Source organism: Rhinopithecus roxellana, chromosome 1 (genome assembly GCF_007565055.1).
Source record: "Rhinopithecus roxellana isolate Shanxi Qingling chromosome 1, ASM756505v1, whole genome shotgun sequence".
NCBI classification, from domain to species: Eukaryota; Metazoa; Chordata; class Mammalia; order Primates; family Cercopithecidae; genus Rhinopithecus; species Rhinopithecus roxellana.
The window spans coordinates 79,552,189-79,564,348 of record NC_044549.1 but is presented as its reverse complement, the minus strand read 5'-3'; the positions used below and the strand labels follow the sequence as shown (position 1 = coordinate 79,564,348).

General features: G+C 44.2%; 1 protein-coding gene across 3 annotated transcripts in view; it reads left to right on the top strand.

Moving 5' to 3' along the window:
• Positions 1-1,391: 1,391 nt before the first annotated feature.
• Positions 1,392-12,160, top strand: part of DENND6A (DENN domain containing 6A) — an 87,013-nt gene continuing 76,244 nt past the window's right edge. Inside the window, exon 1 of one of the 3 annotated variants that reach the window (XM_030926690.1) lies at positions 1,392-1,792. In XM_030926690.1, coding sequence (XP_030782550.1) covers positions 1,556-1,792 — 237 coding nt within the window. In that variant the 5' untranslated portion in view covers positions 1,392-1,555. The remainder of the gene's footprint in view (positions 1,793-12,160) is intronic. The other 2 variants (XM_010360469.2, XM_010360470.2) reach the window with 2 other exon arrangements.

The following is a 12,160-nucleotide window of genomic DNA, read 5'->3' as shown; positions in this document are numbered from 1 at the left end:
ACTAACACTTGCTCCAAAGAATGAATTCTAAGAATGTTAAGAGGGCAGTATTTGTTAAATGGAATGGATTTGACTGGGCAGTGCAGCAAAATGCTTAAGTTCTGCAGTGTTGTTTTGCGTTGTTTTTTAGAGACACAGTCGCGCTATGTTGCCCAGGCTGGAGTGCAATGGCTGTTTGCAGGCATGATCATAGCGCACTGCAGCCTGGCACTCCTGCTCAAGAGATCCTCCTTGGCCTTAGCCGGCCTCAGCTTCCCAAGAAGCTGGGACTATAGGCGTGACACCTCGCTGGTTTACTCATTTTTCTGTTGAGGTATTATTATGCGCTTCCTACTTTTACTATGCTATTTATACTTAACATAGTAGGTGCTGAATAAATACTAGTTAGTATCCTGACTGGTCCAATAATCAGTAAAAATTGATCTCGGAATATGAAGCTGCTTGAGACCAGGCCCTTGCCCCAGTGCTCAGAGATCCACAGGATGCTGTGGAGGCCAATCTGCCCAACCTGGAGTTCCAGAAAGGTCTGGGGATGTGTGTTGAGTGAGTCACAGACAGCCAAACCAAGAAAGGTGGAGGTGGTGGGGTAGGGAGGCGTTGCTGCGGAAGAAACAGGTCAGTGAATGCACAGATCTCTGAGTCAGCAAACTGAATGAGTGAACTGCAAGAAGGTATCGGAGTTGTCATACTTGTTGGGCTAGTCATGTAACCTCCAGAATCTCCATTTCCTTATCTGTAAAAAGAAATAAATACGGTCTACTTATTTGCGATTATATGAAGATTCAATAAGGTAATATTTAAATATTCGCACTTGTAGTTGGCATATCAACTGGCACAAAGTAAGCATTCAATATTAGCCACCGTTACCATTATGCTTTCATATTTTTTATTTTTGAGACGGAATCTCGCTCTGTCGCCCTGGCTGGAAAACAGTGGCGCAATCTCGGCTCACCGCAACCTCTGCCTTCCGGGTTCAAGCGATTCTCCTGCCTCAGCCTTCTGAGTAGCTGGGATATCATGAGCGCGCTACCACGCCTGGCTAATTTTTTTGTATTTTTAGTAGAGATGGGGTTTCACCATGTTGGTCAGGCTGGTCTTGAACTCCTGATCTGATGATCCGCCTGCATCGGCCTCCTGAAGTGTTGGGATTACAGGCGTGGGCCACAGCGCCTGGCCTACGCTTTCATAATTTAATAATACCTTATAATAATTACGAACAGTGTCATCCACGAATAATTTATTCCCTGGTCGTTGACTGCGAACGAGGTTGAAAACGATTCATGAACTGTTTCAGTCCCAAAGACGTTTCAGACAAGGCCAGGGCCGGATTCACAATCCGAGACAAGCGGCAGCGTGACGTCCCCACGTCCAGTCCGGCCCGGGAGGATCTGCGCAGAGCCGCGCTCCCAGGGTCACGTGAGTCGCAGCCCCGCCCGGACTGAGTGTGTCCCCAGCGGCTGCGGCTGCGGCAGCGGCGTCTGCGCCTGCGCGGAGGCAAGCGCGCTCTGCGGCGCGGTCCGCGGTGGAGGCGGCGCGAACGGCCAGGGGGCGGCGGATGGCTTTGAGGGGCCCTGCGGGCTTGGGGCCCGGCTCTCGAAGGCCGTTGGACGAGGCGGTGGCAGGGGCCGAAGGGCGCGAGGCGCCGGCCCTTATGGCGGCGGGAGGCGCGCCAGACGACAATGAACAGGATGATGGCCGTGGCCAGGGCCTGCTCCGCTGGGACGGCTTCTCCGCCTGGCTGCACTGCGTGTGTGTGGTGGGCTTCGACCTGGAGCTGGGCCAGGCGGTGGAGGTGAGGCCCGGCCCCGCCCTGTCTCCGCGCTCCGCCCCTGCGCCTGGGCGGCTGCAGCAAAGCCAGGCGCCCGCGGGCTGGCCGGCCTGGAACCCATCCGCCGCGCTTCCGGGCGTGGCCAGTCTCCCCTCCGGCGCTCTTTCAGGCTGCGGTCCTAGGGCACTTCCCGTGGGAGGATCTTGGGCTGCGGCTAGGGGTGAAAAGTTCTGTCTTAGGCCCTTCCTAAATACTTGTTGATGTTCATCCTATTCTTTCTTTCTTTTAAACCCAGAGCCACAGAACTAACTAAAACGGTTAGTAGCACCCACCCGAGGAAGCCTGCAGGCAGGATGTTTGGTACTTTCAAGAACAATGCCCCATAACCGATGATGAACTCTACTAGCCGAACTTGCACAACCAACTTTTGAGGCTCAGGTTGTTTTGGTCATTTGTAGTAACTCGTAGAGCTTTTCCCACAGCCTGAGCCGAAATGCTTATCTCAGCAGACATTTTCTCCGGTTCCTCCTTTTGTGCCTCATTTCTGGTTTGTTTGTTTTTTGAGACGGGGTTTTGTTGTTGTTGCCCAGGCTGGAGTGCAATGGCGCGATCTCGGCTCACCACAACCTCTGAATCCCGGGTTCAGACGATTCTTCCGCCTCAGCCTCCCGAGTAGCTGGGATTAGGGGCATGCGCCACCACACCCAGCTAATTTTATATTTTTAGTAGAGGGGGGGGTTTCTCCATTTTGGTCAGGCTGGTCTCGAACTCCTGACTCAGGTGGTCTGCCCACCTCGACCTCCCAAAGTGCTGGGATTACAGGCGTGAGCCATCGTGCCCGGCTTCATTTCTGTTATTTTTTTAATGTTGCCTCTGGAACAGTTGGTGTGAAACTAATGTCAAGATGAATATAGGGAAAATCATTTGTATGTGAATCAGTCAACTTTTCCATTCTTATTTATGGCCCCTTATCGAAAGGCTTTAGAAACATCTATTCTTGATGTCGTTTAAGGTCTTTTTAGCATAAGGAATTGCTTGTTTTCATGTGTCCAAGAAAATCGTTATCAGAAGGGCGTTTGTTTAGATGTTTTTGTTTTTGTTTTTGTTTTTGGTATTGGTGACAGATTTCTATCTCATTCTGACTGTAGTGGTCTGGTTGACTAAGAAAATTGGCTGGGGGGGGGGGTGTTTCTTAATGCGAAGCCACTGCTGTCGTATTCGGCCTGCCTTCTGGGTGTTTTAGTATAACACAGTTCAACATTGTTTCCACTAAGAACCAAGCATTATGTTAGTTGCGGAACATACAAATAGGGTGTGCTCTAACCTATATTTGTAGATTGAGGCAACAATTTAGAGAACTAAGAATTAATCATAGTAGCTGATAAGGCCAAATGCAGTCCCTGGCACCTAGTGACATTCTGTAAATACTTTTGATAGAATGGGTGAATATGTGAGCAATTCTTTTATCTTATTAAAGTAAGAAAAACAGTTCCCAAAGATTTTGAATAAGAGATTTATAAGCCATTTATTATTCACTTTGCCATGTTAACCTGAAGTTATATGTACAGCAAGATACAATATAACCAGAAAGCTTAAGAATGGGTTGTTGTAGTTGGTTGTGTTTTTAAATAGCTAAAGGAGATCCTTTTGGATTCTTATTATTATTTTTATTTTATTTTATTTTATTTTATTTTTTTTGAGACGGAGTCCCGCTCTGTCGCCCAGGCTGGAGTGCAGTGGCCGGATCTCAGCTCACTGCAAGCTCCGCCTCCCGGGTTTACGCCATTCTCCTGCCTCAGCCTCCCGAGCAGTTGGGACCACAGGCGCCCGCCACCTCGCCCAGCTTGTTTTTTGTATTTTTTAGTAGAGACGGGGTTTCACCGTGTTAGCCAGGATGGCCTCGATCTCCTGACCTCGTGATCCGCCCGTCTCGGCCTCCCAAAGTGCTGGGATTACAGGCTTGAGCCACCGCGCCCGGCCGATTCTTATTATTTGGGACATTCTTTATGAGTATTTTTGACTAGATAGACAGGAAACATAGTGCTGCAAAAATGTGAATTATTAAAGGACTTATTTTGAATTTCATTTTCCACAGTGTATGCCACTGTATAGAGTTTTTTTTAGGTCAGGAGTTCTTAACCTTTTGCTTCCTGGATCTTTTAAAAATACAAACATTGGGCCGGGCGCGGTGGCTCAAGCCTGTAATCCCAGCACTTTGGGAGGCCGAGACGGGCGGATCACGAGGTCAGGAGATCGAGACCATCCTGGCTAACACGGTGAAACCCCGTCTCTACTAAAAAAATACAAAAAACTAGCCGGGCGTGGTGGCGGGCGCCCGTAGTCCCAGCTACTCGGGAGGCTGAGGCAGGAGAATGGCGTGAACCCGGGAGGCGGAGCTTGCAGTGAGCTGAGATCCGGCCACTGCACTCCAGCCTGGGCGACAGAGTGAGACTCCGTCTCAAAAAAAAAAAAAAAAAAAAAAAAAAAATACAAACATTGTAAACTTTCCACTAGGAAAAGGCTGAGTAAAACAAAATCATGTATGTGGTTCCATGGACTATCTGGGTTTATCCATGGACCTTCTGTTCCATTGTCCCCACATTAAGAATCACTGGTTTTAGAAGGTGTAGAATGAGGGTGGGGAACATTCTCTAATAAAGGAAGGTCGAGGCTGCAGTGAGCCATATTCGTACCACTGCACTCAAGCCTGGGTGACAGATCGAGACACTGTCCCCCAAAAAACCTCTAACAAAACCCAGACTGTAAAGCTGGGCTGCCTAGGTTTGAATCCAGGTGACTTTGGGCAAGTTACTTAGCTTGTTTGAGTCTCACATTCTTCTTTATAACAGGATAACAATACCTATATCATGGCATTGTTGTGAGGATTAGGTAATTTAATGTTTGTAAAGCATTTGGAAGAGTTCCTGGGACACAGTAAGATGTATTTAAGGCTTCATTAGAGAAGCATTGATTTTCTAGAAATTTCCTTTTTTTTTTTTTTTTTTGAGATGGAGTCTCACTCTGTCACCCAGGCTGGAGGGCAATGGCACAATCTTGGCTTACTGCAACCTCCGCCTCCCGGGTTGAAATGACTCTCTTGCCTCCGCCTCCTGAGTAGCTGGGTTTACGGGAACCTGCCATCATGCCTGGCTAAGTTTTATATTTTTGTAGAGACAGAGTTTCACCATATTGGCTAGGTTGGTCTTGAACTCCTAACCTCAGGTGATCTGCCTGCCTCGGCCTCCAAAGTGCTGGAATTACAGGTGTGAGCCACCACACCCAGCTGAAATTTCCTTTTTAAGTGAAGAGAACCCCTGACTTTTGCTTTGGGCCTCAGTTTTCTCACTTGTAAAATGAAATTGAGGTGCTAGAATCAATACCTTTTTTTAGTAGGGAACTTTGTTCCCTGTGTAAATAGATATCTAATCTGGAACCTTAATGACTGATCTTGTTGAAATGGGGCTTGTGTGTGTATCTTTGTCTACAACAGAAACTAATTTAAGCTACCTCAAGCAGTAAAGGGGAACTTACTGTAAGGACACAAAGCTTAAATACCTGTTTCCAGCTATTTAAGACATAAACATAGTGGGGCTTCAGAAAATGGCTAGAGTTCAGAATCAGGGAATCCTCTTGGTTTTGCTCTTTTTTTGTGTGCAGATCTTGCTTATATTTCATTTTCTCTGCAAACTGCCTTCTTCTCCTCTGATTTTTTTTTTTTTTTTTTTAAGACGGAGTCTAACTTTGTCCCCCAGACTGGAGTGCAGTGGGTAATTTCGGCTCACTGCAACCTCCACCTCTTAGGTTCAAGGGATTCTCCTGCCTCAGCCTCCCAAATAGCTGGGACTACAGGTGCATGCCACCACACCCAGCTAATTTTTGTATTTTTTTTTTTTTTTTAGTAGAGACAGGATTTCACCATGTTGGCCAGGCTAGTGTTGAACTCCTGACCTCGGTGATAACCATGCCTCAGCCTCCCAAAGTGCTGGGATTACAGGTGTGAGCCACCGTGTCTAGCTTTTTTTTTTTTTTTTTTTTTACCTTAGAGATATGGTCTGGCTCAGACTGGAGTGCAGTGGCATGATCATAACTCACTACAGCCTCGAACTCCTAAACTCAAGGGATCCTCCTGAGTATCTAGGACTACAGACATGCACCGCTACACCCGGCTATTTTAAAATTTTTTTGTGGAGACGAGGTCTTGCTATTTTGCCCAGGCTGGTCTCAAACTTCTGGCCTCAAATTATCCTGCTGCCTCTGCCTTCCAAAGTGCTGAGATTATAGGTGTGAGCCACCAGGCCCAGTCCTTCTCTGATCTTTAAGGTGAGAAGTTAACGTTTTTAGCCACTTCAGTGAAAAAAGTGAATCTTTAACTGTCTTCCAAAGCCAGAGGAAGATAATCTGGCCTGGTTTGGGGCAGGTTCCCATTCTGATACAGTTGGCTAAAGCTCTGAATAGAAGGGGGAGTGTTTCACCTTGCATAAAATGTCTTTTAAGGCCCTGTCCTAAGTGAAGGGTTAAGGAGGTCTTTGAGCTAGGAAGTAACTGAACAAGGTGTTGACTGCAGGGGGTGTGCTGAGCTGCTTTTCACCTGAAGTGGCTGTGGAGGCATTACCACAGAATCAAGAGTGTCCTCTGGAACAAGGTTTGAAACCTCCTGGGTTTGATATACTGTACCTCACTTTTAGCTTTGAAATTGTGAATTATTTAGTAAAGCCTTAATTATCTGAATACAGAATTACCTTATTTATTCAAGGTTTTTTTTTTTTTTTCCTGAGTGAATGATAACATACTCATTGCTGAAAACTTGGCAAGTAAAGAAATTATAAACATTAGGCCAGGCTTGGCGGCTCACGCCTGTAATCCCAGCACTTTGGGAGGCCAAGGCGGGCAGATCGCAAGGTCAAGAGATCGAGACCACCCTGGCCAACATGGTGAAACCCCGTCTCTACTAAAAATACAAAAATCAGCTGGGTGTGGTGGCATATGCCTGTAGTCCCAGTACTTAGGAGGCTGAGACAGGAGAATCGCTTGAACCTGGGAGGCGGAGGTTGCAGTGAGATCACACCGCTGCACTCCCACCTGGCAATAGAGTGAGACTTTGTCTCAAAAAAAAAAAAAAAAGAAAAGAAAAGAAATTATAAACACTAAACACTAGAAAATATCACTCTTTTTTTAATTTTAATTTTTTTTTTTGAGACGGAGTCTCGCTCTGTCGCCCAGGCTGGAGTGCAGTGGTGCAATCCCAGCTCACTGCAAGCTCCGCCTCCCAGGTTTACGCCATTCTCCTGCCTCAGCCTCCCGAGTAGCTGGTACTACAGGTGCCTGCCACCGCGCCCAGCTAGTTTTTTGTATTTTTTAGTAGAGACGGGGTTTCACCATATTAGCCAGTATGGTTTCGATCTCCTGACCTTGTGATCCGCCCGTCTCGGCCTCCCAAAGTGCTGGGATTACAGGCTTGAGCCACCGCGTCCGGCCGAAAATATCACTCTTAATTCTACTAAGAGGCAACTGCTATTAATATTTGGCATTTTTGTTAATGCTTTTTTTCTTTATATAATTTTGTAACTGTCAAGGATTAATTTGATTGTTAGGAACAGAAACCTCAAATAAACTTAAGTAAAGGGATAGTGATTATAAGGATTCCAGGCAGTCTTTTGGAATCCAAGTGTGTGGGAAGCAGGGATGAACTTGTGGGATTTGGAAAGCCCCAGGCTTTTGCCTTTGTCTCTGGAGCTGTGTTTTTTTTTTTTTTAATCTTTGCTCTTTGCATGTCTGTTCCATTCTCCATGCTGAAGCTGGTTTGTGCTGCAGTGGCCTCATTTTCTGGTCCCCCATTACTCTGCTTGACTTTGGGTTTCCATGGTACTGATTTTAGCCAAACTCTTTTTCTGGAATGAGGCTGAAGCTTAATACTGGAGTATCTGATTGGCTCAGCATGGGAGAGGTGTCCCATTTTGTTCACTTGTGGTTAGGAGACAAGGTTTCGGTAGCAGTAGTAGTCACTTAGGCTCAACCCTGCAATAGGAGGGACACTTCCAAAGCATAGTCTGGGCGGCAGTCTCCTAAGCATGTCTACTAAGAGTCTGCTTTTATTCATAAATATTCTCATAAACAGTTTGTGAGATCATTAGACTCTTCATAAGCCAAGTGCAGTGGCTCATGCCTGTGATCCCAGCACTTTGGGAGTCTGAGGAGGGTGGATCACTTGAAGTCAGGAGTTCAAGACCACTGTAGCCAACATGGTAAAACCGTGTCTCTACTTAAAAAATACAAAAATTAGCCGGCTTGGTGGCACATTCTTGTAATCCCAGCTACTTGGGAGACTGAGGCAGGAGAATCACTTGAACCTGGGAGACAGAGGTTGCAGTGAACTGAGATTGTACTCCTGCCTGGGCAACAGAGCAAGACTTTGTCTCAAAAAAAAAAACACCAAAAAACAAAAAACTCTTCATAAATATAATTTTACAAAGCAGACGTTCTTTTCTTTTCTTTTTTCTTTTTTTTTTTTTTGAGATGGTCTTACTCTGTCACCCAGGCTGGAGTGCAGTGATGCAATCATGGCTCACTGAAGCCTCGAACTCCCAGCTCAGGTGATCCTTCTGTCTCAGCTTCCCCGGTAGCTGATACTGCAGGCGTATGCTTATGCACCAGACTAATTTTTAAATTTTTTGTAGAGATGGAGTCTTGCTTTGTTGTCCAGACTGGTCTCAAATTCCTGGCTTCAAGGGATCCTCCTGCCTCCACCTCCTAAAGTGCTGGCATTACAGGCGTGAGCCATTGTACCTGGCTGTCAGCCTGTCCTTTGAAACTTTGAAGCCAGATACTCACTTTTCTCTAGCTATGAAAGCCCTAAGACTTTCATATTAGAGGGCATAGTCTTCCAATAGAAGGCTGTTTCATCTACAATGAAAATCTGTTATTTAGTGTAGCCACCTTCATCATTTCTCTTAGATTTTCTGGATGAGTTGCTGCAGCTGTCTATCAGTCCTTGCAGCTTCACCTTGCACTTTTACGTTATGGAGACAGCTTCTTTCCTTAAACCTCATGAACCAACTTTAGCTAGCTTCCAACTTTTCTTCTGCAGATTCCTCACCTCTCTCAGCCGTAACAGAATTGAAAAACAGAATTGAAAAGAGTTAGGCTCTTGCTCTGAATTAGGCTTCTGGCTTAGGGAATGTTGTAGCTGGTTTGCTCTTCTATCCAGACCACTCAGACTTTCTCCACATCAGCAGTAAGGCTGTTTCACTTTCTTATTCATGTGTTCACTGGAGTAGCACCTTTAATTTCCTTCAAGAACTTTTCCTTTGGCTGGGTGTGGTGGCTCAGGCCTGTAATATCATCATTTTGGGAGGCTGAGGCAGTAGGATTCCTTGAGCCCAGGAGTTCGAAACCAGACTGGGCAACATGGTGAGACCCTGTTGCATAAAAAAGAGAAAGAAAAAAAACTTTTCCTTTGCATTCACAAGTTGGCTCTTTGGTCCAAGAGGCCTAGCTTTCGGCCTATCTCAGCTTTTGACATGCCTTCCTCATTAAACTTAAATAATTTATAGCTTTTGATTTAAAGTGAGAAATGTGTGACTCATCCTTTTACTTAAACACTTAGAGGCCATTATAGAGTTATTCATTGCCCCAATTGCAATATTGTTGTGTCTTACGAAATAGGGAGGCCTGAGGAGAGGGAGAGAGATGGGGTAATAGCTGGTCAGTGGAACTGGGAGAATACATGTATTTATTGATTAAATTTGCCATCTTATATGGGCATGGTTTGTGGTGCCCCAAAACAATTACAATAGTAACATCAAAGATAACTTATCACAGACCACTGTAACAGATACAATAGTAACAAAAAAGGTTGAAATATTGTGAGAATTACCAAAATGTAACACAGAGACACAAAGTCATTGTTGGAATGACAGTTGTGAGAATTACCAAAATGTAACACAGAGACACAAAGTGTCATTGTTGGAAAAATGATGCCGATAGACTTGCTTAATGTAGGCTTGCCACAAACCTGTAATTTGTAGAAACTGGTAACTGCAAAGCACAATAAAATGATGCACAATAAAACAAGATATGCCTATATTAATAAAAGGAGAAGGAGGAATGGTATTGGAAGGCAACAAGCGTTTACTGCCTTACCTGAGAGCAGTTATAATCTTATATAATCAAAGATTTATTTTGAAATGTTTCTAAGCTTGGGTTTTAGGATATAAACTTTAGTAACTTTGAGCTCTTTGAGAGCCAAGGGTATATGTGCCTGAAAATTCTACACCATTATGTAACTTTGAAATAAAGGATTATGTTCTGTTTTACCTGGGATATGGAAATATCTGTTAATGCTTATTGAAAATAAGGCTAAACATTTATATCTTGGTAAATTTAAGCTATTTTTGTATCATTGGGATTCTATTTGAGTTATTTTGTTTTTCTTATTATAAGAATCATCTGGAGCATTTATTACATATGAGGATTCTGGGGCTCACCCATCTGCTTAATCAGAATCAGTTCCAGATGATCATTATGTGTAGGCATGTTTGGAGTATGTTTTTGAATTTTCTCTTCACATATGCTTTTCTGTTTTTCTTGTAAACCAGCTGTTGTCAAAATGTGGTCTGAGGACTTCTGGGCATCTCTGAGACCATTTCAGGAGATTTGTAGGATGTTTTCTTTTCTTTTCTTTTCTTTTTTTTTTTTTGAGACAGAGGCTCGCTCTGTTGCTCAGGCTGGAGTGCAGTGGCCCAATCTCGGCTCACTGCAACTCCGCCTCCCGGATTCAAGCAATTCTCCTGCCTCAGCCTCCTGAGTAGCTGGGATTACAGGTGCATGCCACCACGCCTGGCTAATTTTTGTATTTTTAGTAGAGACGGGGTTGCATCATGTTGGTCAGGCTGGTCTCAAACTCCTGACCCCGTGATCCACCCGCCTCGGCCTCCCAAAGTGCTGGGATTACAGGCGTGAGCCACCGCGCCCGGCCAGGATGTTTTCAAACTATGTGTGGCTTTTCTTCATGTTCTTCAACCAGAACGATGTATTGCAATATAATGAACATAGAATGATTCTGCCAAGAGCAAACATTAAAGAAAAACAAATTTTTTAAAAAAAGAATGAACGTTGAAGCAGATATGAGAATCTAGTTATTTCTATTAAATCAGACATTAAAGATATTTGCAAACGTGTAAACGATGCCATCTTCTCAGTAAAGTTTTTGTTTTATTTAGGAATACAGGTGGTTTTTTCCTAAACATTCAAAATCCGAAACGCTCCAAAATCTGAAACTTTCTGAGTACTGATATGATGCTTAAAGGAAATGCTTATTGGAGCATTTTGGATTTCAGGTTGTTGGATTTGGGATGTCCAACTGAGTAAGTATAATTCATATATTCTAGAATCTGAAAACATCTGAAATCCAAAACACTTCTGATCCCACCAAGCATTTTGGATAAGGAATACTCAACCTGAGTATAGTTACTTTTCATGAAAATGGAATATGTTAATGAGTAATAGGTTATTATTTAAAAATAACAATTTTTTTAAATGATCACTTTTAGTTTCTACAATGGTGAATGTTGATAGACGTAACCCATATAAACAAGAGTTCTAGGCCGGACATGGTGGCTCATGCCTGTAATCCCAGCTCTTTAGGAGGCCGAGGTGGGTGGATCTCCTGAAGTCAGAAGTTCAAGACTAGCTTGGCCAACATGATGAAACCCATCTCTACTAAAAATACCAAAAAAAAAAATTAGCCGGGCGTGATGGCGCGTACATGTAATCCCTGATACTCAGGAGGCTGAGGCAGGAGAATCACTTGAACTGGGGAGTTGGAGGTTGCAGTGAGCTGAGACTGTGCCGTTGCACTCCAGCCTAGGCAACAAGAATGAAACTCTATCTCAAAAAATGAAAAGAAATACCAACAGGAGTTCTTTGAGAGCCTCAATACATTTTAAGAGTATAAAGGGATGTTGGAAACAAAAAGTTTAACAGTTGCAGTTTTACACTCTCTGGCTTGAGATGCTTTGATTAGTTGACTTGTGGGAGGTAGGCTAAAGTAGTAAAGTGAATTGTAAAGTCAGACCAGGGCTGGCATCCTGGTTTGAGTACTTACTAGATATAGTATTTTGATGAAGTCACTCACTCTGTATGCTTCATCTCCGCTGGTATAAACAGGAACCAACTTCACAGAGTTCCCTAAGAGTTAAATCAAGTGTGCGAGGCGCTAAGCACAGTGCCTGGCACACATCAGGGGCTCAGCAACTTCAGGCTCTGTTGTGGTTGACAGGCTTTGAAGGTTGTGGATTCGCACAGAAGATGCAAAACTATGAGCCCAGTTGTTTCTTTGATTGTTCTATGACTTTAACAGAAAATTTACTTTAAAGAGAAACTTTATTTGTATAT